Below are 16,379 nucleotides of genomic sequence, written 5' to 3'. Positions count from 1 at the left end.
TTCTGTCCAAAGTTAACTTGCATTGCTTAGATACCTTTTTAACAAGAGTGTTAGGAATTGTTCAGCTTTGAAGAAACAGCTCATCTCTCCTAGGTGTTTTATTTTAAGTTGATTTGATCTAAATGAGACATTATATTAAAATAATTCTGATATTGGTGCTGACAAGGTCACGGAAGATCTTCAGGGTCTGTGTGCCCAAAGATGTTTTTTTTTTCTCAGCATTTCAACTAGTAGTTTGGACTTAAATATTCTGCTCAGTTGTAAACTCTTAACTTGTTTTTGCTTGTACTTGGCATATATTTCTTTGTTATTATGGGTTTATTATCTTTAGGCCTCAGAGGTCTTTTTTTCTTTAGCTTTTCTCAGTTTTCCTTTCTTTTTTTTTTTTTCTAAATTCAGTATTTAGCACATCTGACTTTAGTTGGGTAGATTAACTGAGTTTTATTCTTGTAGGGTTTTTTCCTCTGAGGTGGTGTCTGCATGCTCTAGATCATCTTAGTAGCTCTGCTCTGTGTCTGTTCTTGAAAGATTGATTCCTGCTGTGACATGGATGAGCAAGAATTAATCACATTATCCTATCCTGAACTGTGGATACCTAAGGAAGTTTATTAAAAAGCCAAACATAGCAACACTTCCCCAGAAATACACTCCCACTCTTCTGGATTTTGAAGTGATTTCTGATTTCTTGCTCCCAGTCAAGAAATTGGTTACCCCTTCAGGGATTATTATCCCCCATTAGTCTTGTGATTCGGAATCCTTCCAAAATGCTTCTCACTTCCCTCATACTGTCATGTCTTTCCTGATGGAAGACCCAAAACTGCAACCAGCATTGCAGGTGTGAACACACCAAGAATTTATAAATACCCAATATTTGTGTTGTTCTCCTCCCAGTGTTTCTTCTTAACTTGGTTCCTGTGTGCTTGTTGATTATTCTGGGCTGATGGCTTCACAGGACTATTTGTCATTGATACTACTATCTCATTAAGGAAAAATAAGAGTGAAGATCAAGGTAAACTCCATGTCCATCATTTTATATCTCCATTTAGTTTCTTTTCTATGTTTCTGTCATCTAAACTGAAGTTCCTATGCTGTTTTATTATTAAAATAATTTGGTAGTGCAAGCTTCCCTTTCTGTTCCTCACAGCTCCTTCATGACTATACAACTGAGTAGCTGAGCATCAGCAAGGATCTTTGTTATTCATTGTTTTTTATACATATATATTTTTTTCTTGTTATTCATTCATTCTTCAGACTATTTTTCTATATGTGTTGAACAGCCCAACACAATCACAAACTGACAGGAATTGTATGGTTAGTTTGACCAGGCCCTTATTTTAGTGTTTTCTCTTCTCTCCTTCTGGAATTAGCTCTTCTGATTCTTGTTTTTTACCCTTATTTTGGCTGCTTTTTGTTTTGCATTTCTGGTGTTGGTCTAGGTAAGTCATTATCCTTTCCTAAAATGTGACTTTTTAAATCAAAGTGGTTTACTTATGTGACTGGAGAATTTGTGCTTACTGATGTTTCAAGAACTTTGATGAAACGAAAAGTTGCAGTTGACTTTTGTTGTTATTATTTCTACAATGAGTATTTCCATTGAAGGTGAAAATATAAATATCAAAAGCATTCTGAAAATAATGTCAATTACAGCATGAGATGAGAGTTTAATTTAGCATACAGGAACTTAAAACTGCTTTAATGTTTGTGGGGGTTTTTTTGTTTCTGCTAAAATAGAATGGTGAATCAAAGAGCTTAAAATAGCATTAACTTTCAGATAAAATGTTTTCAACCAGTCTTTATAATTCCAGAATTAGTAGAAACATTTATGTCTTTAGATTCTTCCATCAAGGCACAGGGAAGCGAATTATTTAAAAGATAAAAATAAATTTGTTTGCTTTCTGTCAGAGTTCATATCTATAGCCAACCTTGATAGAAGACCAGAATGATTTAGACAAGTTTGCTTTGGAGATTCATAACATATGCTTGCTGGACAGAATTGAGTTATCTCTGCTCTGGAGAGTAAGTTATTGTAGCAGGAGCTGACAGAGATGAAGATAACTGAGGGAAATTCAATTACCTTTTAGTGTTTTCCTTCTAATAGGATTCTTAATGTGAAAAAGATCCTTAGATGATGCGCCTGTGTTGCTTTGTGAGATCTGCTTTGATACCTGCATCCAGAATAAAGTGAACTCTCCTTTTCAGGCCTTCATTAAGGATGAAATATGCATCTGATTGCTAAATGGGTATTAGCTTCTGATTCAACATTTGTAGTCCAGATGTATTTGACACTCTTTCAGTAGTAGTCTTGAATATTCTCTTAATACTCTCTTAAATACAATTTCATTTTCAAAAAGTAATTTTTTATCGTAAAAATCTTGTTTTTAACAGGAATTGAAGAAAGAGGTTAGAAAACTGAAACGTAATTCCTGTATTCTAGTGCTGTCTCTGCATGTTTGTTTTTTCATTTGACTTTTTCTGGCAAAAGCACCCAAGTTGCAAATATTCCTTTTGACTGACCTGAGTTCAGGCTCTTGGCTTAAAACCCATCCCACTTCACTATATGTGATTTCATGCGAAACCTCTGCAGTCCTGAAGTTACTGGGGTAGAATCACAGAATCACAGAATTGATGGGGTTGGAAAAGACCTCTGAGATCATCAAGTCCAACCCTTGGTCCAACTCCAGTCCCTTTACCAGATCATGGTACTCAGTGCCACGTCCATTCTCAGTTTAAAAACCTCCAGGGATGGTGAATCCACCCCCTCTCTGGGCAGCCCATTCCAATGCCTGATTACTCTCTCTGCAAAGAATTTTTTTCTGATCTTCAACTTAAATTTCCCCTGTCAGAGCTTGAGCCCGTGCCCCCTTGTCCTATTGCTGAGTGCCTGGGAGAAGAGACCAACCCCCACCTGGCTATAACTTCCCTTCAGGTAGTTCTGGACAGTGCTGAGGTCACCTCTGAGCCTCTTCTTCTCCAGGCTAAACATAGAGGCTGATACATACAGGCATTAGGGTGTTATTGTTTGTGTCACTTGTAAAAATTTTGATCTTGTAGTGGCTGGTGGTTGCAATGAAAATTTGGGAGTGACTTTATTAAGGCAGCTCACCCTGCAGCTGTATGTGCAAAACCAAACTATGACCAAGTTCATCCACCCGCAATACCTTTCATTTAGTGACCCATCAAACTGCTGTCTAGAGCTGAAGGTAGTTGTGTGTGTATCCTCCCAAAGATTTTATTTTTAAAACTGTGATCCTTCCCAGCTTTGCCCTGTAAAGGCTGCTTTTTCTCTGGCTGATTTACCCAAGCCCTCGCACCCTGATATTTCTATAGAAAAAAGCAAAACCGATTATCTTCATGTTAGATCTATTTGCAACCCCAAAACAGGTTTGGATGTGCCTAAAAGGCATGGCACACCTGACCCTATGGAAGCCATGGATGGAAAGTCTAGTCCATATTTTGAGGAGCTGCTTGACTTGACCTGTGGCTTCCTGATTATGTAAAGTCTTGTTACCCATGTCATTCTCTTGGTGGACTCAAATCATATTGTGGGTAGTCTCATCTTGTAGTCAGTGCAGCTCCTGATTGAGGCATGGCGAAGTTGATCCATGCAGGTTTAGTTTTTGGTGTTCATGCAGGTGATTGATGGAAATCAACTTTGGGGCAAAATATTTCTTAAGGTACTGAGATGTTTAGAAAATGTTTGAAGATGTTTGTCAGTAGAGCCTGAAAGCATCTAGTTAAGGCTTTTATTGTTACCTATATTTCTTACATAGAGTATTTTTTCTCTTTAATTTCTTGGGCATATTAGTGAGGAGGAAACCATACAAAATGTTGCCTTAAGTGTAACAGTTTATCCTGAATTATTTCTCATTCCTTTGAAAGCTTTGGCTGTTCATTAGGAGTGCTCCGTTCTGAATACAAAGTATAGTGACTGTACTAAAATAAATACTACATGAGTGATGGTTGAAAGGAGACAGTAATTGTCAAAATAAGGAGTTTACAATTAAATTGACAAAATTACCTTTATCTTATAGTAGTTGGGGCTTGAAATCTGTCTGGCATCCAGGGAGAGAAATGATGGAAAACTGTAAAGCCACATCCAGTCAAGGGTGACATTCCTAATATTTTTATTTTTATTATTATTTTTATTTTTATTTTGGAGTAGACCTATACAGCTTTCCAGGAAAGGGAAGACTGCACTGATCAGAATTCTTAACAGGAACTGAAAGGTCCTTTCACATTACCACTTCCATCTCACTGCTTTGCAGTCCAGCTCTTTATCTTAACTTTCCTGTCTTTGCTTTTAAATGGGAATCACTGCAATAGATTTTGTTGGAATCTTCCTCCTGCTTTACCTTATCCTGTTCTAGAAATGTTTACAGAATGAGTTCACCTACTGATTTTTCTCTTTGACCTAAACAGAAAACTGAACTAATTCCTTTGAGATGGTCTTAGATCATGAGAAGGAAGATCTGTCAGGTGTTTAAGTTGCTCTTCAGGTGATCACTGTTTTGGGAAAGCTGCCAAGTGACTTAGAGACCTCTAGATTTCCACACTCTGCCTGAATTCCAACTGGAAGTGGCAGAGTCAATCCTTAATGAGAAAACAAAATTGCCCTGACTATTCTGTTTCACACAAGAAGATAATCTTCCTGTTACTTTTCTCACCACTCTTCCTCCCACCTGTTTCCTGTTCACATTTTTAAGTCCCTATTATTAATTCACACTTTAGAAAATGCATCTTCAAAGATTTCTGGCCATCTTAAAAGAAAAGATTTAGATATTTCTTGGAAGTAGGGCTTGGAAGGTGATGGTAGTGACTGTGATGCTGAGCAGTGTAAGTGCTTTGGTCATCATGCCATGTTTTTTTCTTTTGTCTCGTAGAGTGTTAAACATTTACAGAAGGGAAAATAAAAATCAGCTATTCTGACTTCTAAAATATTGTTGCTTATTTTTCTTACACTGCTTGTTGGAATCCCCAAATGGCTCATTCGTAAGCAGCTGCTGATGGCCTTGCAGCCAACATCACCCATCCTGGCACTACAACAAGGCTGTTTGGCAAGACACTTTCATATGGTCGACATGAGAGGAGGCAGGAATGTTCCTTGGGTTATTTTTGAATCACAGTTGTTTGAAGCTGTTTGGAAATTCGTAACATTAGGAGGAGACAGAAGTGGGTTATTGGCTGGAGTGTAACTGAAGCTGTTGGAGCGTGTGAGGAGTGTTACATGGCTCTCTGGTACGGCCAACAACTGTCACTTACATGTGTTTTGTATAAAACTTTATGTAATTTCAGTAGTTTCTTTCATTTTTACACACGCTGGTGGGAGCTGGTGATTTTGATTAGTCACTGTTCCTTCTTTCAGTGCCTGTAATGTTAACGAGTGAACTGTAATTCATACCAAATCTCGGAGTTGTGTTTTAAAAACCCGCTGGATTTTTGTGTTGGCCTTTTTATCCTGCATGGCTGTTGTGCTCTAAACAGAACAAGCTCTGAGTATTGAACTTACTACACTGAATTAAAGGCAATTAGTGCAATCTAGTTAAGCAGGATTTGTGTAGTGTGTAATCTGTTTTGTACCAACATCCACGAGTTCAGCTGTTTGTAGCAAATCTGGATAACTGTTATTGAAGGGAACTGTGAAACGACACTCACACCATTAGAAAAGCCCCCTCAAACAACCAGACAGAAAAACTTTGCATGCTGAGCTGAAACAAAGCCAAACTCAAAACTCAACAAGAACATCAGAGCCTTGTGATGGAACATTTCACAAGTTCTGTCATTAACACAAAAATGAGAAATAAATTCATGAAGTGGATCTTACATGTTCTTATTATGTAAAGATAAATGAATATGTTTAGGGATATTATTTTTTCCTCTCTTTTTTTTAATGACAGTGGACAACATAAAAGATTATGCCAGTAGAAACTACTTGGTGCTCCATAACTCTTAATTTCTCAGAAGGGATCTCTGGTAGTTGCATCATCTGTCTCTTGCCTCATTGTGGTTTGTTCATTTACACCAAACGATCAAGAAAAATGAAAATTTTAAGTCAATTTTTATGAAGTATTTTTAGTCTTTGTTCTATATTGCTCAGTCTAAGGATCTAGAGTTCTATGAGTGAGTGTTTTTAAATTGACTGCTGTAAATTAAAGCAGAGACTGTTGTCTTCTACTACTTTGAATAATCAGAATATTTAAAATATTGTCTTTTTATGGATAATAAAATGACACAACTTTAAAAAGAAATTAAATTATACTCCCCCATAGTTTTTAGAGCCAAATGTGAACCTTTCAAGGCTGGTAGATCTTTTTCTGAATAAAAAATGTTCATTAAAACCAAAACCTATTTGTTCACATCTCATGCTGTTCTGAAATTCCAAAACTGTGTTACTCTAACGCATGAGAACCAATCACAAAGGAAACAAATCTCATACACTGGCTGATATGAAACAGAAAACAGAAACTACTGAAAAAAAAAAGAGGGAGAGGGGAAAAATCAAGTTAGAATAGTTTGCTTTTCATAGTTTGATGCTATAGGAATTCTGGCAGGAGGCTTTAAGATAAGGCAGAGGTTAAGCTAAAGCTGGGATTGTGACTGCTTAACATGTTTCCAAAGTAAGGCCAGAAATGATTTTAAAGAATAACTGCTATAAAACCCCATGTAGACCATATTTTAAAAATCCTTCCCATCTGCCTCTGGTTTTTTTTTTCAGTCTTTGCCATTTCATCATCATATTAATCAAAATATCCTACTTTTAAAATACTTACTCTGCAAATAATAAGCCTCTCAAAAATCTTAGTTTACTGTAAGGTAAGGAGCAAGTTTGGAATGTAAATTAGACACTTGTGAACTGGCAACATTGAACATGTTATTTTTTAATAGCTTTTGAATAAAGTTCCATGCAATCCCTCTTTTCGCTCTCATAATAATTTGAAATTTGACCAAAAAAACCAAACCAAACCCCACCTTTAGTACTTGTCCTTAATAAATAATTAAAATGTTTCTGTAGATACAGATGAAGGTAGAGTCAGTTAATGGCAGAAACTGAAGGGTTTTTCTCTGTGTGTGGGAAGGAAATACTTTGCCAGCAAAGGTGTCTGCCCTGTTTAGCGGTGTTGCTCGAGGACGTGTGCCAGGAAAGGTGATCCTTCTCCACTGTGAGGGGCTGGAAGGGTCCTGAACTGTCAGACATCAAATCCACTAAATTAGCTGTTGGAGCAACCATGGTGGAAGCTGGGAAGGACAGATGCGTTACCTTCGGGGTCATGAGTTTGTGTTCAGGTGTGGATTTTTCCCATCAGAGGCCTCACAAGAAGGTGTGCTCAGGATGGCACAGAATGCTTTTAAAGCTCCTGGTATTGCTGGTGCAGAGTGACAGGTGACTTGTTCCTCTGTCTCCTTTAATTCCCATTATGGATCCCAGTGTATGCAGTGATCTTACGGTGTGATCATGGCCTTTTCGCCTTTGTTCTTAATGCCTGGGACCAGACCACTGTAAACTGTAATTACTTTCAAAACATGCCTTTGATTCTCTTATCACAGTGCAGAACAAAGTTAGAGAAAGGCAAACTTCAGTTATTAAATCTTTTCTCTATTTTTTTTCCACTAAGCATCATAAATGACATCCTAAAGTCAGGTCTGAAAACAACTTGGTATCCAAAGTACTGAAGCTTATTAGGGATGTGCTTGTCATTGGCACACAACCAGTTATGGCAAGATAGGAAACTATTATGCCTAAATACTTGCTATCTCAAATGAATGCAATTTCTGTTTTCTTTTTTCATTAATTAATACGTTTTGATACATTCTTAAACTCCTGGATTAAAATCAGAGTTGTGTTCGGAATCCAAGACACTAAACAGGGAAAGCTGGGAAGTGCCTGAGGGGAACTCTGTGGAGAGTAGAAATAGAAACGCAGACCCTGGGCTTCAGGGAGACCTCAAGGGGCTAATCTTTCTGTCTTCTGGAAATCCCAAACTTTACGTAAACTTGGAAGCTGCTTATGAAGAGGTTTTGTCTGGAAATGAATTTGCTTTGCACGTGTTTTGTAAATTTATAAGGAAATTTAGTGAGCGTGATATAGCAGGAGTATCAAACAATAAATAACAAAATCAACAGAGGTGTGTTGGTTATATAGTGGTGGTACTGGTGGTACAAGGTATTTTGTAGTAAGGTTCCAGATTATCTTTTGGTTTATCTTCTTGTCTGAATGATTTTGGCTACATTTTTCCATTCTTTATGCTCTCAGAGGTTGAATTACTTTGATTTAGGTTTTGTTGTTTGTTTGCAAAAGAAGGCTGACAAAATATTTCCAAATTTAACAAAAAAATCAATTCGTTGTTATTTCACTGGGAATGTCTATTTTTTCCCCTTGATTTGAGGTATTATTGTTTCCCTCCTTACAGAAATGTATCTTTAGCCCCATTGTGAAAAATGAGTCAGAATTCATCTGACGCAAAACTTGGGAAAAATTGATTTTTAGGTAGTACCTTTAAGGGCTTCTTAATTAGTAAGTTGTGTTGCTCCAAAATATTCAGCAGTGTGTGTGTTACCTGCCCTCACAGACTTCACGTGAGGTTTAGCTGTGCCATCTGAACTGCTTGTGACTGTCAGTCTGTTCAGGCATCACTCCTGTGCCAGGTCTTGGTGCTGGCAGTTGTAACAGAACTGAGCTGGCAGCAGAGTGTCTGGAAATCTGAATCCTAGGGAAGCAAGTATTGGCTGCTGGGGCCAGAACTGCTCAACTGCTGTGTACCTGCCTGACAAGGGATAGAAATCCCTACTGTGCCTCAGGGAACCAGGCACTTGGAGGGGTGCTGGTCACAGATAGTGAATGAAGACATTTCAGAGCTTTGGTTTGCTGAGGTTTAATGGAAATGTGCCATCTGGCTCCTGGTGGTACGAAGATTTTCACAAGATTTTGAGGGATGGATTGACCCTGAGATGAGCTCAGTTGGTTAAAACTTGGTTGTAATAATGCCAAGGTCATGGCTTCAGTCCCCTGTGTGGGCCATTGACTTAAGAGTTGGACTCGATGATCCTTGTGGGTCCCTTCCAACTCAGAATAGTCTGTGATTCTGTGTTATCTGTGAATGCCACAGCAAGACTTACTTGGCAAATGTTTTCTGAGCTAACAGCACCACCACTGGGGTGAATGGTAACTGTTCCCCTACTGTGACTTGGTGTTTGTACCTCAGAGGGAAGGAAGGTCCTGGGGCTTTTGCTGGAGTAAGATACTAACAGCAAGAAGAAAGGTGAGGTCTGTGTGGGCAATGTGAGAACAGCGTACAGATAAAAAGAGGACAGAAAGGAAAGCTAAGGAGCACTGAAAGCAGAACTGGGACAGTTCCCTAGGCAGTCTCTACTGCACCTTTGGAGGCTGAAACAAAATGCTGTATTTCTCTTCCAGCAAGAACAAGTTACTCACATGTCTTTACTGGTTACAGACTAAGCAACAATCAAATCTGTTTTGTTGTGGTTGAAGGGTAGAAGTCTTTGGCACACTTCAAGACTTACAGATACATATGTTTTCACCTGATTGAATGGTGTTTTTCCATTTTAAAACTTTAGTTGCCTAGAAAGGACAATATGAAAAGATAGCAAAGCCAAGTATCCAACAGTTGTGCAATAGCAGAGCAGTACAACCTTAATTTGGCCCTCACTAAGCCCTAATGCTTAGATTTTGTAAGGATGTTTCATTTTTTGGACAGAGTGGATGTTCCTTATGAAATAAGGGAGTTTGTCAGTTCCAGAAGTTGTTCATAGATTTGATTTGTTGGTTGCATTGTACTAGAAGTTCCTTAGTGAATACAACACTAATCTCTGTGGTGGTGTTGAAGCTGTTAAATGACACGAGGTTGATACAGTGGGGTTGGGGAAGGGCTTAAAAGATCATCACTGACTCCTTTGCTCAGTATCTAATCTGAGAACATGGAGCCACCTGTGCAGGAGTGCTGAGCTTCACTGTTTCTAGAGCATTGGGGAATCATACTTTATTTCTAGCTTCAAAAATGCCTTGGAAGATTGGAGCCCAAAGAATGTTAGCATTTATTGCCTAAGCATTTTGTTTTTAGGATCTTAGACCCTTTTAAACAAGAACAGGATGAAGGGACTGCTGATAATAAAGTGATTTGCAAAAGTCTATCTTAGTGCATGCTTTGAATGCAAAGTGTTTGGACATCTGTACAGTAAGAAATGGCTTCTTGGGTTCGAAAAGAATATTTATCTCTGCATATTGTTTATGCCACTTAGGTACTTAGAGAGTTAGACCATCGGAATAATGCAGCAAATCCCAGTTTCTAGCAAAGAGTAAGAGCTCTTGTTTGTGTTAAGCTTTGTCTTTGATTGTGCTGCTGTAATACAAATAATAACTAGTAGATAAGCATCAAAAAAAAGGGCTGGGAAAAAAGTCTGTGCTGCTAATGGATACTGCACAATGAGTCTGATGTGATTTGTCTCTGCTCTTCACTAGTTATTTATTCTGTCAGCTACTTTTTTATCCAGTTGAACTCTTGTTAGTTTGTCTCATTTACCTACTCTACGAAATCGGGTTCATTTGAAAGATGCAATCTGCATAGGAGTGCTGTTGCCTGGTGTTTATTTGGGTTTACTAAAGCTTTATTCTGTGAGACTTGAAGGTAAAAAATAAAGCTGTTGACTCAGCACAGATTAAAACCAGATGTCTCTTGAGATCCTTGCATTTCTCTCTAATCACTAACCTAAATTGATTGTGGTAGTTTTTTTTTTTCTGGTCATGACCATAGTTTTACCAGTCTGTGTTTGGTGTGATCTAAGCCAACTGCATGTTTTTTTACCTCCTGTTGTGATTTTAAATGCATGGTTTCTTTTTTCCCCCCAGGAATGTCTGGCTATAAACCTACTTTTTTCATCACTCCCCCCTCCCCACATTTGTATCACAAACAGTTGATTTAGATGCAGATTCTTTTTAATCTTCCAATCAGATAAAAGGTAGGAAAAGTGGATAAATGAGGTTTGGGAAACTCTGGGTTGAAGAGATGAGAAGCCATTGCATTGTGTTGAGTCCATTAAAACAAGAAGAAATAGAAGAGATATTTTGATAAGTGTTGTGCTGGTGTTAACCTTGATGGCTGTTATCGGGGGGATGATGCTGTATCTATTTCATTGGCTTAGGCTTTTTTCCTGCTGAGAGAAATCAATACTTTGAGTCGTTGGATGACAGAGGCATCACTTCAGAATTGACGGTGGCTGTCACACGTTGTCATTGGTTGACTTTTGTTCGCTGTTGAGGTTTTAAGCTTTCATTTTTCTAAGTCTTATTCAGGAGCCTTTGTAAGATTTCCCTGGGTAGCATTTTTAGTCCAGACTTTAAACCTCAGGTCAGAGGTCAAGTGCAAAGATCTGTGAAAGCAGAGGATTGAGGAGCTCCTTCATTTACTAAAATATCCTTATTTGTAGGGAATTTGCATTAGTGGCAAGACTGTGTGTTATCTTATGGATGACTTTTCTTCTTAAGTGATACCCTCTGAGACTGGTTGTTCACAAAGCCATAGCTTTTAGCCAAATTAGACAAAGGAACTGGCATATGTTGAAATATTCAGTGATCTCAGAGCTGAAAAATAAAAGTAAAAACTTGTAGCATTTCTTTTAAAAACACTACACTGTTAAACTTTTTAATCACTCTTTGAAAGTATTGCATTATAATTTTGGGACTGCCGAGATGCACAATGCAGATGGTGCCATGCAGAGGAAATCTTTTACTTGACATTTTTATGGAGATCAAAGATCAAATAGTTATGAAAACATTAGATTAATTGTCCTCTTCACTGAAATACAGACAGGCAGAACAGACCAACTCACCCTGGCAGTATTTTGCAACAGTATTTCTGGAATATTCTCTCCATGCAGAATGTATTGTATTTTCAAGTCTATAACTTTCCTTCTGGATGACCTTGTGCTCTTTTAGAATCACAGTTCCTTAAAAATGAACCTTCACATAACCTCCGTGTTCAAATAGCCTGCAGGCTTGTCCAAGCAGGGAATGGGAGAGTGGAAAAACCCCATTCTGTGATAATGGCAAAGACAAGGGTTTGTTCCGTGCTGGGTAGGGGGGTACACAACAAGGGTCTTTCTTCTGTTCCATGCATGTCAAATTGTTCTGCTTAATACACATACCCTTTGTAAAACTTCTAACAGTCACTGAATTTTAGACATTTTGGAGATAGCCTGTGAGGTGTGTATATGAAAATACTTTTTTTTTATCCTTTCAACACTTTATTATAGCATAAGTGTGTGACTGCACTCCTTTTGTGATTACAGTTTCATTGCCCAAACTGAAATTATGTAGGCTTAAGCAGGAGTGGTAGGAGGGTGAGTAGTAACAGTACCACTCTATATCCTGGCATTGCATCTTTGAAGAAGTGGAGCAGGTGAATCTGGCATTTGGAAAATGAAAAAACAGAGTGGAGAACTGAAGTCTTTCCAGTGCTCTCAGAACAGTCTGGTCATGACTGACTACTTTAGGATGAGTATTTTTCTGGTTATCATGGTGGAACCAGTCTTCTTTCATGCCTGTATTAAAAGTATTTGAGATAGAGGGAGGAGGAGAAATAGCTTGACTTTTGCTGTGTTTGGCATATATTGAGTGTAGGAACCACTGAACAGTCAATGAGTCACCTGTATAATCAAAGTTCTTGCAGAATGTTCTTAGAGTTAATATCTATATATGCAGTGACAGATATTTAATAGACCTGTGCCTTCTTTCTGTTCTTGTTTATAAAATACACATTGTAAAGAGCGTGCCATGGTCAGGAATTCCTCCTGAAGTAACTCTGTAATTTTATGGGATTGATACATCTGGAAATCTCTCAGTTTTAGTGTAGAATTGAAAATTTCTATTTATGCTAAGTGCTGAATTTCCTGAAAACTGGAGTTACATTTCCATTTTATAACATACTGGTTATGTTTTCATGGAAGTTGTCAGGGCAATAAAATACCGTTTTTTTCTTCATTTGTTTGTCACAGCTACATTTTGAAAATCTTTGTTGGTATTTAGTGAAGGATGTGTTCAAAATTACATCATAAAGAGACGTTTTTTAAAGAGGTACAAGTTCATTATATCTTTTACAAAACATTCTAGTTTGATTTCCATTTTATCATGTTTTAAGGTCAAATGTGACTTTAATGTTCCATAAAGAGACAGAGATTGATAATGGGGAAAGAATAACCCTCTAATGTGATTTATATCTATGGATTTTATGTCAGATATGAAAAGTTGCTGTTCAAATTGTAAAGGAGGATCCATTAAAGAGCACTTTAAAACATTTTACTACTTGGCTTACCTTATTCACTTGTTTTTAGAATTCTGCCTTTTCAGGGAACTTAAAAATAACAGCTTATGAAACATTTACAAAGTGCTGAAAAGATCTCAGGATCATCATGAGTGTAGAATAGAGAAATGTATTGGAAAAGACAGCTGTATTTAAAAAGAGCTGGAAAAAATCTTGTTTAGTGTTTGTTATGATTTGGGCATCTCATATTTTTGTGAAGGGGGATAACAGAGTGCTTCATGTAGGAAAATAAAAGCCAATTTCTGGTGTCTTCTTGACTTGGAAAGTCAGCTGCTTTTTCTTCAGTCCTCTTGGATGTCCCTGCTCATCAGGTGAGCATTGCTGTAAGGTGGGGGAAAATGATGAGGAAATGTGTAAATATATATTCAAATTGTTAAAATACCCCTTTAAAGCTGATTCAGGTGTTAGTACATTTTTTGTTATCTGATGTCTGTGAAAATCTACATGACCTCAAATTTTGTACTGTGTTTTTTTCCCCATTCTTCCTCTGTTTCTTTTGCTTTATGTGACATGTGTGTTTGTATATACAGATATAAATAACATTCATAGCCTTCAGATTTTATTTGCAGCACGTTTTTAACGCTTGTACATAGATATGTAGAGAAAAGACATTGCTACTGTTTTAAACATAAAAACCATTCTGATATTGTGCTGATATCTAAGCTCTAAGAAATAATTGTACTGGTGTCTGCATCAGCTGTGCTTCACAAAGAAAAAGCCATTTTTTTTGTTGTTAGGCAGACATTTGTGTCCATTCCACTAACTAGATCATAGAATAATCCAATCATTGTCAGAGACTGAAATGCTTTGTCTGGCATATGTGATCTGTGGAATTGCCAGATGAAAACTGAAATTAGAAACAGGGAGTGCTGAAGTGGGGAAAAGCCTTTATTGTTTCTACCAATATTTGAATTTCTTAAGGGTTTTCATGTACAGCGAAATGGGGTTTTGACAAGGGGATGATGTAAATCTGGTGCCCATTGTTTGAGTTCTGTATTAACAGGAAGGTCAACAAAAACCAAAATTATGGGACAATTTTGTAACAAAGAAGGTTTCCTAGTTTTGAGTTCAGTTTGTGGGCATGACTTATTCTTACTTGGTGGTATTTTGTCTGTACCTCAGCAAACAGGAGGTGATTGTACAACAGGTGTGGTACTGCCAGGAAAAGCATTGGCTTTCCATGCTGGCCTGCAATGTGCCCAACTTTAAGAAGCCATCTGGTAAAGATCAATTCAGTCTTCAGATGCATTTTGTCCTCTGTCTATCTGAAAACGTGTGGATTTTGTCCTTGACTTTCATGATTATTTATTTATACAAACAGCAGCAAGCAGTTGGCTCCCCAGATCTAAGGAGGAGTCGTGGCAGTGGAGGGATCAGCTGCCTGGCAGTCATTCTCCTGAACTTGGACTCTTGGTTTTTATAAAGCTGTTCACTCACTTTGTTATAGGGACAACCACTTTTATTTTGTATGTTTTATTATGCCACAGGGCCACTAATGTGTTGGCATTTGCTAAATCTTTAGTATGTATGCCATGTGATGAAAGAATTCATGCCAATCCACGGGCCTCTGCTTGACTCTCTGCACAGGTTTATGTGGGCATGGCCTGGGCGCTCACACCTGTAAAATGGGATTAATTCCTACTTCTCAGAATCACAGACTATTCTGAGTTGGAAGGGACCCACAAGGATCATCGAGTCCAACTCTTAAGTCAATGGCCCACACGGGATTGAACCCATGACCTTGGCATTATTGCAACCAAGTTTTAACCAACTGAGCTCATCTCAAGTGATTCATTATGAAGTGCTTCAAACTTCCTTTGGATGGTGTCATTTGAATACTTTCTTCCTTTGCCTTTTGTTTCCTCCCTAGTCACTGTGTGCCCAGTATTCTGCAGACAAGAGGGAAGAGGAGAAAATGTGTCATCACTTGATAACGGCAGCGAAGTACCGAGACCAGGTGACTGCAACACAACTAATCCAGAAAATCATCAACATCCTGACAGACAAGCATGGAGCCTGGGGAAGCTCTGCACCAAGGTAAAGCACTTGTGGGGTGGCTTCAAATATTTTTGCTCAGCTCTGCTCCATAATGTTCAAATGTGAAGGCAAATGAGGGTTGTCAGGTGTTGGAGTTACTGTGGATGAATGTCAAAGAACTAATGTTTTGTTAGAGCAGCAAAACCCAGGATAGTTCTCTTGTGACTTTCAACTTTGCTGTAACAAAGAATTTGCTATAGAATTTATTTTGAATGTTCGAGCCCTATCATTTATTGGCAAAATAATTTTTAAAATGAAATGCTTTCTTACAACTGGCTTTCTTCATGGTGCATTATGGTTCTAGACTGAGCCAGAGTTTAGTAAGTTGTTTTCTTTTCTGCCAAACAGACAAACATCTTTTTATGTGAGAGGAAAATGATATTTGCATTAATAATTTCAAAGTAAAAACACAACTTCCAAATTAATCCAGAATTAATTAATTCATTTTGGAATTCTAAATACGTAGTTTCATTACAGTGATACTTGCCTAATTCCTTTTGCTGTGACTTGTGCTAAAGTTTCATCTGCAAAGTTAAAATACAAAGTCAAGTCCTTGTAGTAGATCCTTAATTAGTATTTAAGAATAGATGGGACATATTTAGGCCAGAACTGAAGATGCTTGTGTATTAAGATACTGTTACTTGAATGCAATGGAGTAATAAGCATGAGGGAAATACATGAGTAGACAACAAACCTTTTTTCCCAGTAACCTTTATTCATTGTTCAATGACTATTTATTCTCTGGAAAGAAAAAAATTAGTTCCCAAGCACTAATAACTTCTATAATATCCAGTAACTTAATGAAAAAATTTATTATTAAAATTAACTGGTAGTGTTGCAATGAAATCATCATATTATATCTCTAAACATACCATAAAGATCAATTTTGGGCTTTTGCTCATAAGGTTAAAAATGAAACGGTGACATAAGTGTTTAATGCTGTTTCTCTTTTGTTAAGTAAGTTATGCTTAAATACAAAAAGACTTTAAAAAAAATGATGAGGGTGTAAAACCA

The 16,379-nt window shown here is 37.6% G+C and overlaps 1 protein-coding gene across 4 annotated transcripts in view; it reads left to right on the top strand.

Annotated features, from left to right (window-relative positions):
• The window catches only part of LRBA (LPS responsive beige-like anchor protein), a 396,467-nt gene that overhangs the window by 153,625 nt on the left and 226,463 nt on the right, over nt 1–16,379 (top strand). For all 4 annotated transcript variants that reach the window (XM_071555647.1, XM_071555648.1, XM_071555646.1 and 1 more), the window contains one exon: nt 15,199–15,365. In XM_071555647.1, the coding sequence (XP_071411748.1) occupies nt 15,199–15,365 (167 nt within the window). The remainder of the gene's footprint in view (nt 1–15,198; nt 15,366–16,379) is intronic.

The sequence above is a fragment of the Pithys albifrons genome, chromosome 5, assembly GCF_047495875.1.
Source record: "Pithys albifrons albifrons isolate INPA30051 chromosome 5, PitAlb_v1, whole genome shotgun sequence".
Lineage (NCBI taxonomy): Eukaryota > Metazoa > Chordata > Aves > Passeriformes > Thamnophilidae > Pithys > Pithys albifrons.
Note: the sequence above shows the minus strand (reverse complement) of the source record. Positions and strands in the feature narration are given on the sequence as shown.